Genomic DNA, 15,468 nt, shown 5'->3' with positions numbered 1-15,468 from the left:
TGTTTACAGCACTGCCATAATCCCAACCACCAGCAGATGCCAGCACAACACACAAGGACCAAAAGTGCCTTTTCCTGCTCGAAGGAAGGACGTGCAGACCTCTCCTGTCCGTCTGTGGGTACAGCCACACAAGAGCAGAAGTTCCTTCTCCTCGAAGTTTCAGCGTCATACAGGCAGAAAAGTCAAGTCAGATCCACATGGCACTGTGCAAAAATTAATCTTGGATTTAGAAGAGAACACTTACTGGAGAAAGGACTATATTACTGCCCCAACAGGTAATTGCCTTCTCTGTTCAAAACTGGCTTATTTCCATATGGGACTTTGGCTGGAATTTCAAACCTAGTAGATCTGGTTTTTTTTTTTTTTCCTTTGCATACTAAATTGAGGATCCTTAATATCAGATCTTCTATTTGTGCAAGTCTGCACAAATGTGCCAAAATCCTTCCATCATCTCTGCAGAGTAGAGTGAACCCTCCAGACACGTCATGTTCTTGGCTGCCCTTGTGCAGACAGTGCAGGCAGGAGGAATAAAAGGCCAGGTCCTCGTGGTGCAAACACACTGCAAAGCTTTTCAAGGACAGATGGTTCTTTTTTCTGAAATTGTCAGTGCTCCTGCCAGAAGCCTTTGCAACACCATAAAGTAGTCACATTATTCTGAAATTAATTGAATTATGTAGATCTCTTCTGACAGATTTTTTCCAGAGCAGAAAACCCTGGTCCCAGAGTGTTCAAAAAATCAACAGGCAGGTCTTCACTGACAATGGAGACAGAGCAGGGGGAGTCACTTTGCTCTAGTTCTCCTTCCTCAGAGTATGTGCAAGGTTCATCAATGTCCCTGGAATCTTCTAGTGTGGTTTGGTAATACAGTTTCTAAAGAAGGGAACAAACAAGGCAAGTCATCACAGAAGTTCCCTTCTAAAAATTAAAGGAATTCATGGCATGCAAATCAGACAGGTAAGCCAGGAAGTTACAGGGAAGAGTATGACCCTTCCTCTGACAAGGAAAAGTTTTACAAAACTCTCAGCTGAATAAGCTCCAGAGCCTGAACTTCCCCCAGGGTACAAACAAGGCAGAAAAGGGCATTGGATCTGCCCTGCACCAGAGAGCTGCCAAGGGAACCTGATTGCCATGGCATGGGGGCATGAAGGGCAGGTCTGTGAGCATGCAGGGCTCACACAGGACATGGTAAGAGGAATTAGAATTTCCCTGTTGGCACAGAAGTGCAGGAGCAGGCAACCAAACTTTAACCCTGCCAGAGAAAGCATTTTAGCCCCACTTCTCCATCCTAAAGAGCTTTTAAAGGTGATGGATCCCAGCCTTGCAGTAACTGCTGGTGACCAGCCAGAAGGAGCCAGAAGTCTGAGACACAAGATATTTTCAACAAGGAAGAGCCTTGAATGTTTTCCCATCAAATATATCCCTTGCTTTCGATGCTTCTGAGGTGTGGGCTGAGAGCAGCTGAAGCCAGGGCAGCTGTCCAGGTTAGAAAGCCTTTTCTCCTATGCTTAAAAGCCAACCTGACACAGGAGGAGTTCTACATTCCTTTCTTACCCAACCCAGTGTTTTTTCCACTCTCTGTATGAGGTAACCCAGGTGTCTTGCTTGGAATATCTCGTAATCAGTGAAAAGGCAGTTCTGGAAGACAGACACAGGATCTGAGGTTTGATCTGCATAAAATCACCTCCTAATATTTTTTTCAGATGCAAATAAGTTCAATTATCTTTCTCTCTGCTGCACCTCTTGTGCTGCCTTCTTCAGTTAAATTGCAGCTTATTCTGTTCAGGAACTGTTTCTCCTTGTGAATACAGTCTCCATGCATACATGGAGTCACCAACTGTCAGCATTCTTCATCATCTGCAGTAATTAAACCTCTTTCTTCCTCTAAATTTATAATTTCCTTTTCATTAATGGCACCAAACATGACCTCAAATCACATGGGGAATCCTAGCTCCTAACTATGATCTTAAGGATTGAGGAATTGGGTTCTCACATATATAAAAAAGACTATTTTACGTTTTCTTTGCCTGCTGTAAGACACAGATTGTTCTTAGAGTCTCTTTGTGATCCCTATGTACTTATAAACAAAACACATGGCAATCACCTACTGATGTAGACCATAATTTTCTTTCTGGTATTCTTTACAATAAAAAGATAATATAATACAAAAGTCCACAGTAAAAAACTCAGAAGTCTTCAAACCCCAGAAGTGCATCTTACAGTCACAAAAATACTCATAAATCCTGCCCACACTTTTACAGTATGTTAGGTAGAAGTTGTTGACCAGCATGTTTTTGACAGAATAAAATTTTGTGCATATCAATTCAGGTACTGTGATAAGAATTTTGGAAGAACTTACACTTCCTTATTTTCCAATTGAATGACATTGTATTACTCTTCCTACTGTTAATAATACCAGACCTCATTCTTGGGATACCAATGTCTGTGGTATAAAAAAGGGCATTTACATCAGGAACCAGGCAGTTACCTCAGCAATCCCTTCTTTTCCAGCCTCCACAGACACAGGTGTTGGAGCAGCACGTTGTGCAATATCCAGCTTAGCCTGCACACAGGGAGAGGGCTGGTGTTAATAAGGAACTGAACTGGGCTGGGAAGGATCACACTTTTGCAGACTATTCCATTTTTCACTTCCATTTAGTCCCTCGTTGAACACACTGCAATGTGTGACAAGAGATACTGTGCTTCCCATCTACTGGATTCACCAGCAGGATGAGGCACCTGGGAAGAAGGTCCTGCTGATACTGAAAAATGGCAGGAGTGGTAATATGTCCCCAGAGTGGCATTATCCAGTCCATGTAGAACACCACTCCCCAGATATGCTTAGTGGCAAAACCCCTTTATTTTGCTCAATTCCAAAACCAGAGGAAACATAATTTCAGAGATGATTAGTTGCAGGTTCAGCCATACAGCACTGGTGGGGTAATGTGAATATATGCTTTTGCACTTACCTCAGAAAAAGAACTTCTTCTCTCTTCATTATAGCTGATTAAAGTCTGTTCACCTTCCTGAGGTGGAACAACAGCTTTGCTTTTAGCCCCTGACCCGAGACACCAGCAAAGCAGAATGCTGGAAACTGTGTAAACAAGGAAGGGAAAGGAAATGGGCATTGTGGGCAGATGGGTATGGCTCAACACATGGATTGGTGAGGGACACAGCCCAGTGCCAAAGGAGCTCCCTCAGGAATCTCCAGCAGTGCAGCTGTGCAGAGGGAATGCTTGGCTGGAGCAGGGTGTCGCGGTCCGAAGGGAAGAGGGGACAGGACACGAGGAAGGGTGCAAGCAGACTTGTTTATTCAGGCGCGTGCCCGATTCTTAACCGTCCCACCAGGGGCAGGCGGCAGAACATCGAGTGGGCTATCAGACAGACAAATGGGGGAGCAAATCAGAACAGGGCACAGGCAAAAGGGGGAGGAGGAAGCCTGGGCATGTGCAGTTGTGCACTGTGTAGCATGAATACAGTGAAAGTCCATATGAAAGTCCTGCCAATTGCTGTATGCTTTTCTCCATGCCTGGAACTGTTCCCATCCTGAATCTTGCTTCTCCACATCTCACCCTTTCTTATTAGTTTGAAAGATGCCTGCTGCGATAGTCCTTCTTGCAGCATGCTGTGACACAAGAAATAGTTAGTAACAAAACAAACAGAGAAAGCAAAATTTCAAAACAAGTGGACAGCTGCATTTGCTGAGTGACTCCCCCCCTAAAATTGTTTCCAGCCCGAGATGCCACTGCTCCATGGTGTCTAAAAGCTTAGTGATAGTGGTCTTCTGTGGACTACGAGATCCTGGAAAGTAAGCAGAACATGTTAGAAGGGAGAATTTAGGATTGGGATCACGTGATAAGGGAACTGTAGGGATTGTTGTGGTTTGCTGGCACTTGCTGAAGGGATGGGTTACGCAGGATGGAACGCAGTTGAGGGGGTGCTGCCTTGTTTCTTGACAGCTCACAGGTGCACTGTTTAAGATCTGGCATTGAATTAAAAGTCACTTTTCTTCTCAAGTCTGATGACTTTTTAGGAGGCAGCAGTTCTCCATAGATGTTAGTAAGAGAGCGGCAATCTTTAGTCCAGTGTCTGCCTTTCCCACATCGTTTGCACGGCGTCTTTGGAAGCTCAGTCTTTGTAGTTAATTGTGGGCAATTCTTTTTAATATGTCTTGTCTCACTACAGTGAAAACAGGTTTGTGGTCTAGCTAAAGCTTCAGCTATTAGTCTTGCTTTATGAGAATTAGACCCCACATTCTTACAAGCTTCTATCATCTCCAGGAGTGTGGGATCTTTTAGCATTTTTAAGGCTTGTTGGCAATCCTCATTAGCCTTTTCAATCACAAGTTTATTAAACAAAATGTCTTGGCTTTCCTTTTGCTGGACTTGCCATACTATAGCTTCCCTTAGCCGGGTTATAAAGTCCACAAAAGGTTCTGTTGAGCCCTGATGAATTAGGGTGAAGGAGGGTGTTTGGACATATGCATCAGCAACCTTTTTAAAGGCTTCCATTGCCAGATCTTTTGTAATATCTAGGTATTTTAAATCCACAAGAGCCTGGTCTTGTCGGCTCGCATAGTTGCCTTCTCCATACAGCATATCAATAGCATTTTTTACAGGAATACCACGCCTCTCCATCTTTTCATTGACATATTTAACTATAAGACGTTTCCATTCCGCTTCAAAAACGGATGCCTGCACAGTCGATAACAGTCCATTAATTACCGCTTTGATATCATAAGGTATTAAACGGCAGGCGAGAAAAAACGATTCAAAAAGTCCAACAGTATAGGGTGAGCCTAAACCATACTCTACAATCGCTTTTTTGATGTCCTTTAACATGGTATAAGACACCGGACGCCACTCGGGGGCACGACCTTCCTCTAGGTAAATTGGAAAAGCTTTTAAAAACTCGGCATCGTTAGCCTGTGCGGCTTCTGTCCGGAAAGCTTTCCAAATATCGTTGCATGGAAGAGAGGTATTTGCCATCCTGCAACTGCCGGGAGCCTCGGTAACAAAGGCTTCATGGGCGTGGCCATCTTCCCGGGTGTTATCGTCGGGAGAGGCTCTGGTCCTGCTCCTTAGTTTCCGTCTACCCCGGGAGGGTGATGACGTGGGGGTAGAAACAGCGCTGGAGGGAGAGGGCGTTCTGGTGGGAGGGTCCTTGGGCGTGCCGGGGGCGTAGGGGGGCGGACGCGAAGGCGGGCTGGGGGGCGGTGCCGGCCGAGCTTCCACGGGCGGGCTGGAGGGCGGTGCCGGCGGAGTCCGCGCGGGCGGGCTAGGGGACGGGACCGACGGAGCGCGCGCGAAAAGTTTGTGCTGCCACATGCTGCCACGCGGCGTGCGTTCCCGCGATCTCCCCCCGCGTGCTTCGGCCCCGTGCGCGTGCAAGCGCCCTTCCCCCCCCCCGTCGCCATGTTGCCAAGACCGCGTGTTCCCTGCGCCGCTTTTTTCCCTCCCGCCGTGCTCGTTTTTCCGGGGCTTGTCTTTTGTCGGGGATGGGGGCTTGGATTTTTGCTCAGATTCTTGGAGATTTTCATTGGGACTGGTTATTTGATGTTGTAGCACCATCAAAATCAATCTCCAAGCAATTAACGCTTCAGTAGCCGTTTTGTCTCCCCTCTCTTTCGCTCTCCAGATATTGTATCCAATTTTCTCCCAGTCTTTCAGGGACATGTTGTCGGAGATTGCTTCCCCTCTGTTTTCAAGCCATTTAGCAAGGGATTTTGCGGATTTTTTGTCTAAAGGGTGTCCATTTTCCAAAATAAAGTCTTTAAGCTTGCGGTATACAAACTTTTGAGGGGTAGATAGCGAGAGGCCCATTGCGAAATTATTTTGTGAGGGTGGGAGATGGGATTAGAGGTTTTTCCCGGAGCTCACCTTTCTCGGTGCGGTGGCTATCTTGCCGTAATCTGGGGTTCTACCGGGAAGGACCAGCGAGGCGAAAACGCTTCTCTCAGCGCTGTCTGAGCCCTTTGTGGCGTGGGAGAGGTTTTCTTAAAGTAAAAACCTTTTCTGCCCGACGGTGAGCGCCATCTGTCGCGGTCCGAAGGGAAGAGGGGACAGGACACGAGGAAGGGTGCAAGCAGACTTTTTTATCCAGGCGTGTGCCCGATTCTTAACCGTCCCGCCAGGGGAAGGCGGCAGAACATCGAGTGGGCTATCAGACAGACAAATGGGGGAGCAAATCGGAACAGGGCACAGGCAAAAGGGGGAGGAGGAATCCTGGGCATGTGCAGTTGTGCACTGTGTAGCATGAATACAGTGAAACCGCATAATAACAGTAAAGTCCATATGAAAGTCCTGCCAATTGCTGTATGCTTTTCTCCATGCCTGGAACTGTTCCCATCCTGAATCTTGCTTCTCCACAGCAGGGAGCCTGCTACAAACAGGCAAGCTGCTGTTTGCACAGAGCACTGCCCTGAGCAGCAGACAGAATAGGTCACCCAGGTAACCAGAGCAATAGTGCTCAGATAATCCATTCATTTTCCTTCATAAAGAATCCATAGTTCATCTCTCCAGCATTAACCAACATGAGCTGCTACAGCTCTAGAACAAGTGTAACCCCATGAGAGGAATTCATTAATTCCAGTTTGGCAGTACACAGTTAATGTCAAAAAAGTCAAGTATTGAATTTTATTCAATGCAAACAAGAATATTTACTTTGTTGTACTATAGAGTTCAGCTTAATGACAATTTGCATTTTCCAGTCACCATCTAGACAATCTATAATCATAATTTTAGTAGATTTTAGTTCATGAGCTGCAATTACATGAGACCCAATGGGCAGATGACAGATAATCTGCACACATAAGTTACTTACCCAGTATTAATAAGAAAGCCATCAGTATTATTGCAATGGCACTGCCTCCAAGCCCCACCACTGCTTGTGGAACTGGTGAATCTTTACATGTATGCCCATCTGGACAAAAGCAGAGCCTAATGTGCTGCTTCTGCCTTGTAGAAAATCCTTGCCTGTCCTGAATAATGATGGGCACCAAGTAGCTGCCTTGTGGGAGGCTTCTTAACATCAAAAGTTCAACTGACTGCCCTGAAAAGAAGACAAGCAAATTATTTCAAGACTCACAGAAAGAAGCCTGATATTCTACAGTCCCTTCTGTCAATAATCAAAGGGAAACTCATTTGCACCCCAACTTAAGATACTTTATCACCTCACTACCCTTCTGGGCAGAGAACTGTCCCAGCCTTGCTGCATTCTGGCACAGCTGCCCTGATAACCTCAGAATTCATTAGGTAATTAATCAAATGCAGAAGTAGTTCCTCAGCTTCCTACCCCCCTTTCTGCTCATTGCTTCTGGTCCTGTCCTCAGCAGAGAGGAAGAATAATGTAATTTTTTTTAAAATTGCTGCAGCTTCATATTTTGAAAGCTGCTCTTCCACATCCTTTCAGTCTCATTGAGACTCATCAGTGACAAACTATAAAGGTAAGAGGCAGTGAAGTAATAGAGGGTACACAACTGGCAACAGGCTTCTCATGAGGGACATGAAAGGAAGAACTCACCAAAGTTCCTTCCTAAAGTCCAGTTACGCTTCACATCTTCCAAGTCCTCATCCAGCTCAAATGTAAATGGCCCCCAATGTGCATGGACCAGAGCAGGTTTAGCCTGTACAATGAGAGCTGTCCCTTTTTCTTTGTCACACACATCCAAAGAGGGAGCCAGTAATGATGGCATACGGTCATTAATGTCGGACAAGTAAAGCAGGATTGTGCCAGTGCCAGTCTGTGGTGGAAAGCCTGGACAGGAGCAAAGGAAACAGAAAACCCCTCACAACTGGGCACTGACAAACACCATTCATTGGCAGGATCTCTCTGGTTTATCCTGCTAGTCACACATAACACAAGTTTTAAACATCAGAGTGTTCTATTATCCAAATACTGCTGGGCTGTTTTCTGACTGGCTGCTTACCCTGAGCAGTAGCTTGAACAATAATGGTGTACAGGCTGTTGTTCACAAAAGGAGATCCTTCATCAAAGTCTTTTGCCACAGTAAGAACTCCAGAATTCTCATCCACACTCAGCCAACCATCTGGGTCATGGGCTAGTTCATATCTGAACAGGAAAGGGGAAAATTACAAGTTTTGATTTTCAATGGATTTTGGGTACTAAACTTGAAAACCTCTTTAAATTCCTAAACTTTTTCTTATTCTGAGAATTAGAACAGCTCCACTTACTTTATCTTAGTTGGCACATCATCTGGATATGTGGCAGAATACTTTCTAAATACCCTCCCAGGCTTCATTGAATCTTCTTTTTGGACAATAAGTAGAGGAGGATGGAACTTAGGAGCACGTTGTGACCGTATGACCTTGATGTTCACCGTTGTGTTGGTGGATTCCAGGTTTGAGGTCATCACAATGCCATTTTTACACATGAAGAAAGGTTCTTCATTTGCTACAGAAATGACAAGTCTCATCTCAGAGTTGCTTTCATAGTTGAGAGGCTGAAAACCACAGACAAAAGTGTGATTAGCATTTCTCACCTTTGGCTCGGCACTCACTGCAGGTTACCTGGAACTCAGAGGTGAGGCTCAGCTAAAACACTGAGTTACTGCTCTCATAATCAGACTGGCCACACTACATGTTGCCATGTCACTGCTCCTTACCTTGATAATACTCAAAATGCCCTCATTTGTGTCTGGATCTGTCTCAATGGCAAACTGTTCCTTCTCATTGCCCTTTGCTACTCTATATTTTGCTCTCCAAGCTGGAGTGTTGGGAGAGTCTTTATCTTGCACTTGGAGCCGTAATACAGCTGGATGTTCTTGTCCTGCTGAAACCTGTAGCTGATACTGGGAGGAAAACAAGAAAATATGGATATTTATTTACTTATTTTGGGTAATCTCTTCACAATGGCTTAAGCTTTTGATGGTGCAATGTTGCCACCAGCTTGCCTAACTAGGACTCCAAAGACAGGCTGAGAAATGCCAATGAAATCACCTAAGGAGTGGTGAGATCGTAACAAAATGCGATTTGTTCATCTTTATTTCTTAATATAAATTGGTCACTGGTTGAGAGCTGAAAGTTCAGACTCTTGCCTTATAATGTATAAACAGCACTGTCCTTGCATCAGAATTTTTCAGAATGCAGTGAAGGGTGATCCATGTACTCAGATAGAGGGAACAAATCACAGCTGTGAGAAGGCTCAGAATTTTACTAGATTGGAGTTAATGCTGATGAAGCACAGACTTCTTGGTTTTGCAGGTTATTTAATTTTGTTCCCTCAGGTCTTCTAAACAGCACTCTGAGGGTAGGAGACCTACTATGGTAACACGCCGATGAACACATTTGCTTTTGTAGGTGACTTTGTACACGCTGTTGTAACCTGGTATTTATTCTTACCATCTACAACTCCAAATATTTACACGTTCCAGGGCTTGCCATGACTCAGCACTCTGCATGCAAGGGCTGGTTTTGGCTGGGATAGTTAATTTAGTGGACTGTAAAATAGAGTAGATTGTAATTATAGAATGGTTTGAGTTGAAAGGGTCCTTAAATGCCATCTAGTTCCCATCCCTGGCCATGGGCAGGGACACCTTCCACTAGACCAGGTTGTTCAAAGCCCCAACCTGGTCTTGAGCACTTCCAGAGATGGGGAATCCACCACTTCTCTGGACAACCAGCACCTAACCTTCCCAGATGTTAGACTAAGCTAGTCTGTCACCTTCCTTCTGCTACCAGTGAGACAAAACCTTCTGGTGTCACACACAGAACACTGGAAGTTTGTACTGCCCACATTTTAAGCGATATTTCTTCTGACACACAAATCTTATTTGCACATGTTTTGGTCTAATGCTGCAAGTGTCTGAGAGTTCCCATTTCCACTGCTGAGTGCATTTAGCAGTTTGAAGGACTGAAATGTATTTAGAAAGGCTCAGTGAAGCAATGATGTTTTTCCTTACACTGTCACTAGTAAACACAGGGAGGTGGTTGTTTGCATCTTCAACAGCTACATTCACTGTTGCAGTAGATGACAGCTGGGGACTTCCCTGGTCACTGGCTTTAACCAAAAGTTTGAAAGAGTTGGCAGTCTGAAAAACAGAAACAAAGAGATTCCAAAATCAGTGCAGAAGCAGTTCCCACATTTTGCCAGTCACAGCTACAAAGCTGGATGTGACTTCTCCTTATACCTGGTAACCATGTAATGAACACATATCATGCATTAAATTATGAGAAACTGCCAAATATACATCACCTGATAATCCAGGCATCTTGACAGAAGTATTGATCCTGTGCTAGGATCAATACTAAATGTGAATCCATCTGGAGTGGGCATTTGCATACTTATAGAATAGGACACCTGGGAATTCGCAGTGCCGACTTCATCTTTGTCCAAGGCTGTGACTTGGAAAACTGGCTCATCTAGAAAGAAAAATCTGGATATTTATAGAAGTGTTTAATCTCAGCATGGAGTTTTTCAGGCCTGTCTGCAGGCTCTTAAACACACAAGTCCTAGGACAACCTGTAACTTCTCCTGTGGCTGTGGTTATCCCTGAAAAGACTCTGGCCCCTACTATTTCATTTGGGTGGCAAATCCACCTCAAACACTTAGTGCCACACTCCTGATTTTATTTTATAAAAAACATTTATTAGTTTTATTATGACAACTTCTGAGGAGTTGACACCAAAGTTTTTGTATTTCTTAACAGTGTCTGACCACCTTCTGTGAAGCAAAGGGCATGTGCAGGTTCCAGATCCACAGTTCAGATCAACCTGCCAACATCTTGGCTTGTAGATAAAAAGAAATACCTTGGGAGTTTTTCCAGAATGTCTCCAACATTATGCTAATGTACACTGAGGTTAATCAGACACGAGGGTAAAACATAGAGGTAGTCCCTAAATCCAGGAGTGTTTAAATAAAAGTAGGGAGAAGAACAGATTTAGTAAGAAAGGGATAAAAAGGATGAAGGAATTAAGAAGGGAGCAGTACCCCTTGTTTGGAAAGAACTTACCTTTCCTGTGGCCCTCTCCTATTGTAATGCTATATTCCTCCTTGGAAAACTCAGGTGCATTGTCATTAATATCTTCGATGTTTATCTTGAAAAATAAAGGGCGGTCCAATGGCTCCCCAGTCTCTCTGTCCTCAATATCGAAACGTATCTACAGGTACAGCAACCCAGATATCAGAATGGGCTGAGCAGTACCCTTTAGATATCAAGTAGAACAAAAAACTTGCAATTTTGAAGCTGCTTCAGTCAAATTTTGCTAGCATTGGGCTTTCAGGCACATGCTTAAGTCATTATTTCACTTTACAAAGGTAGCAGATTCATAATGATCATCCTGGGCATCAAAGAATACTTTTTAAAGTAAAAGAAGATGATTTTTTTTCAGGAGCAGAATCTGGATTATTGAAAATGGCTGCCTAATATAAAATACATAAATATCCTCGGGGCCAGACAGAAGAAGGTTTTCACCTTTGCTTCCCAGTTCTGCAGTATTTATTTAAGGAGTGCATTCGGTTTTCTTCTGCTGCATTTCTAGGATATTTTGGCTCCATATCCATGGATGTGCAGGGGATTCAACTCTGAAGGCTGAATCCTCCTTTGCTAAACTTAGTTCTGCTTTAAAACCCAGCCCTGGAACAGTCTTGTGCAGTGAGGGGGATTACAAAGCTCTCCAGAATTTATCTTTTCATTATGAAAGGCAAGACCTTGCACTGCAAACCACATGAAAAGCTATGATTTGGGTACAGTTAATGCACAGAGACACCAATAGGGATCACCACAGAATAAACATAAGGAGATCACAACTGAAAAATTTTTTTGCAAGAGGAAAACAAACCCACACTCACATATTTCATTCATCACACTACCATATTTCTTTCATTACAGTTACTGCTTATTAACACTTTTCTGCTTTTCAAGGAGAAGCATATGCTTCCTCTTATGTAAAGTTACAGCAATACATCTTTGCAGCTCCTCCAGCATTATTTAGATTTTTTTTGTTTCCATCTTCCTGATCAGGAGGTTCTGTGTTTAAAACTCAGTGTTCTGGCCATATAGCTGTAACATACTTTGAATTTCAGGACAGCCTCTAAAGTTTTAGGTTATGATCAAGGGTCATACCAAAAAGAAAACAGAAAAGAAGTGTATGGATATTTATGTATGTTCAAAAAAAGAGATTTAGAATCATGAGTGATGAGGAGGTTACTGGTCTCTGCTGAGCCAATCAATTTAGCACTTATTTATAGGTTCAAGATAGGAAAAGGAGGTTATAAAAACCCACAATATTCACACAGGTGTGTCTTATTCTTGTGAAGGATTTAGCCATGAAAAATCAAGTAACCTTTGCAAACAGTTTGAAGTGCATTACCAGAAAAACTGGGGTCTTCTCCCTGTCGATGGTGCGATGCACAAACACGTGTCCATTCACATCATCTTCTATGGAAAACAATCCAACCTCTGGGGGTTCATCTACCCCAGGTCCACTGATTAAATATTTTAGTGACGTATTAAATGATTTTTTATTGAACAGCTTTTGAAAAGAGAAGTAGAACAACGCAATGTGAGCAGGGAGGATGGAACAGAAATATAAAATACTTAGGCCCAGTCCTCTTTGTGCCCACCTTCTCTCTGCAGATGGGCCTTGCTTGCAGGCTTGGTTTCACCCAGCCCAACAGCTTCCTGGGCTGCAGCACCACCACTCTGCACAGCTCTGGGCCATGATCCTCTCACCCCTTCCTTTCCATAATGTTCTTTCCCCTGAGTGTCCCTGCAGCTTCCCATGGGAAGGAGCAGTACACCCCTGCCACCTCCCAGTTCTACCCAACTCTGTGTAAATAAGACAACTTTGAACAAGGCAGCTTTTTAAAAAGTTGCCGTTTAATGCACAGTTCTTGCCCTCTGCTCCCTGTGGTATTTTATTATACAACCTGTGCTGAGTAAGTAATGACTATTCAAGAAGAATTTTTCCTAAGAGGTTGTACCTGTCCAGCATATTTGGGGAATGGTCCTTTGTCCTCCTCTTGAACATCAATGGTGGTGATAACCCAGGTCCTTTTTGTGCGCTGGAGAGGACGCAGACTGTCCAGCTCATAAGAACCCACCCACTGTTGGATAAAGAAGTGTGTTCAGTGCCCCTGTTCACCCATCAGCCATTGTGTGGCTGTTATTATATAATATTGACCACAAACCTGAATGCTCTTCCCTCGGGTGGTTTGTCCTAAACTGGAATTTTCAATTTCATGAGAAAAACTGTTGGCAGCAGTAACCTTGTGAGAAAAGTGATTGTGAGAAACACTGATATGTCATGTAGGAGGAGTTTGTCTTCACAGAAACATATTGATCCAGTTTTGACAGTATTGTATTGAATTGTATCTAACCCTGGAAACTCCACAAATGTCATCTATCCCATTCCAAAGGAATCACATGAGAGCTGGGATGTAATTCCTCTGGTCAGGTGAGGCCAGTGCCAGAAACATAAAATCACTTCATCCACGCAGACACCAGTCCATGGCATCATCTCTATGGCTTTTCTCAAACCAAGTATCTCTACTCTTTAATAACCCTGTCTCTGTGTCTTGGGCTCCTTTAGAAGTTATCTGGTATTGACAGGACATAAACCTACTGCTGGGAAAAAGAGTTAAGTCTGGGGAGTATTTCAGGGTCTCAGATGTGACTCAAGGTGTTCCAACCAGCTGATTTACCAGAAGGTGAACACTGCACAGAAGTCTCTGATCCAGATGAGTAAAATAAATTAGTGAGAATGGTGATTACACCCACATCAGCAGGATTTGCCCTTTCATAAGCACAAGCTTCCTGCACCAGCTTCAAACACTTTATCCTGGCAGTCTTTCACCTCAAAGGACCATGACCATGCTCAAATTACACTAATGCCCTTAGCTCACAGGTAACTCAGACACTTCTCTTTTTCTTCAGAACTCTTGGGGTTTATGACTTATCCCATCAATTGTTTCCAAAAATGGAACAGGTCTCTGCCTGCCCAGACTTGGGTGAAGATCAGGTCTTTACCCCATAACTTACTTCTGAAGAAACAAAATATTTCTAAACTTGCCATGGTTATACACCTGCCAAGAAGCAGAGATCACCAGTAATGCCTTGGTTACTCAGAAGCTGTTGTATACCCAGGGAAAAGCTCTGTGATGTAAAAACAGTAGGCAAGGCTTCAACTCAGCACTTGCAAGTCATCTTTATTAGCTTTGCTCCCGGTTCAGCTCTGCTGGAACCCCTGAAGAAACTGTTTTACCCTTTGGGTACATGCAGCACTTTTAAATATTTTGGAAGTTTTAAGTGTGTATTTTATGGCTTCTCCCCCTCCTCTGTGTGCTCCTGCACAGCAATGGCTCAGGGCAGTGCTTTATCCACTCCAGCCACAGGCACTGCTAGAAGGAACAACCCAGGACAGGACCACAAAACCCACAGAAAGACTCATGGAAATGCCACTGAATTACTGGAGGGATGATTAACACAGCAGGGTCACCACTGGGCACCAGTGTGCTCAGCCAGCTGTGAGTGCTCTGGTAGCCAAAGCAGGAGGAGCAGAGGGGCCCCACCCCTGGAAACCCCCTCCCTGGAGACCCAAACCCAGTTCATGGGACAGAGCAGCCGCCTGTCTTGGAGGCACCACATGAGGACAAACAGAATCCCAATCACACAGAGTGGTTAAGGTTGGAAGGAACCACTGGAGGTCATCTAGTTCAGCCTCCTTGCTCAAGCAGGTCCCCTCAAGCACATTCACAGAATCACAGAATATGCTGAGTTGGAAGGGACCCACAAGGACCATCGAGTCCAACTCTTATCCCTGCAAAGGACCATCCTCAAGAATCACACCACGTGCCTGAGAGCATTGTCCAAATGCTTCTGGAACTCTGTCAGGCTTGCTGCTTACTCAGGATTGTGTCCAGAGTATCTCCAGGAAAGGAGACTCCATCACCTCTCTGGGCAGCCTGTTCCAGTGCTCAGTCACCCACACAGTAAAGTCCTTCCTCATTATTATGTGGAATGTTCAGTGTCCATCTTCTGCCCATCCCGTTGCACCCTGACAAGATCCTGGCTCCATCCTCACTCCATACCCCCCATGCAACCAGATCCCTCCCCACACCCCCACCCACACCCACCTGCAGGAGCAGCAGGATGAGGAGCAGCTCCATGGGGAGCAGTGGGACCACGGGGAGCCCGGGAAGGTCGTGCTGTGGGAGGTGGGAGCACCCAGGTCCAGCAGAGCCGGGTCTGTGGAACGTTGTGTGACGGCTCCCACAGCCCAAAGCTTTTAAACCAGCCCCAGGAGCTGCCCCAAAGGCCTGGGAGCGTTTCCGCCTCGTCCCACAAAGTGAAAGAAGATGAATTGTTGTTTCTGTAAAACTGGACCAAAAGAAAAGCTCAACCCTCCCGTGGTGTTGGTTCCCTTCAGTCAGTTTGCAGCTGCCACTTCCACACCCAGTAAATGGGCCATGGCTGCAATAAAGGTAAACATGTGTCTTGTTTTGCCATTTCCT

The 15,468-nt window shown here is 44.6% G+C and overlaps 1 protein-coding gene across 1 annotated transcript; it reads right to left on the bottom strand.

Annotated features, from left to right (window-relative positions):
• Positions 1-669: 669 nt before the first annotated feature.
• On the bottom strand, positions 670-15,123 carry CDH26 (cadherin 26). The gene is made up of 15 exons (XM_027710437.2): positions 15,091-15,123; positions 13,147-13,224; positions 12,940-13,062; positions 12,327-12,488; positions 10,967-11,114; positions 10,210-10,376; positions 9,917-10,045; positions 8,621-8,806; positions 8,190-8,458; positions 7,925-8,067; positions 7,519-7,752; positions 6,820-7,047; positions 2,967-3,091; positions 1,552-1,635; positions 670-870 (listed from the first exon to the last, which is right to left on the bottom strand). The coding sequence occupies exons 1-15, from the start codon at positions 15,121-15,123 to the stop codon at positions 670-672; spliced, it is 2,310 nt and encodes a 769-aa protein (XP_027566238.2).
• Positions 15,124-15,468: the final 345 nt, after the last annotated feature.

The sequence above is a fragment of the Pipra filicauda genome, unplaced genomic scaffold, assembly GCF_003945595.2.
Source record: "Pipra filicauda isolate LSUMZ 115617 unplaced genomic scaffold, ASM394559v2 scaffold13_size5146498_pilon, whole genome shotgun sequence".
Lineage (NCBI taxonomy): Eukaryota > Metazoa > Chordata > Aves > Passeriformes > Pipridae > Pipra > Pipra filicauda.
Note: the sequence above shows the minus strand (reverse complement) of the source record. Positions and strands in the feature narration are given on the sequence as shown.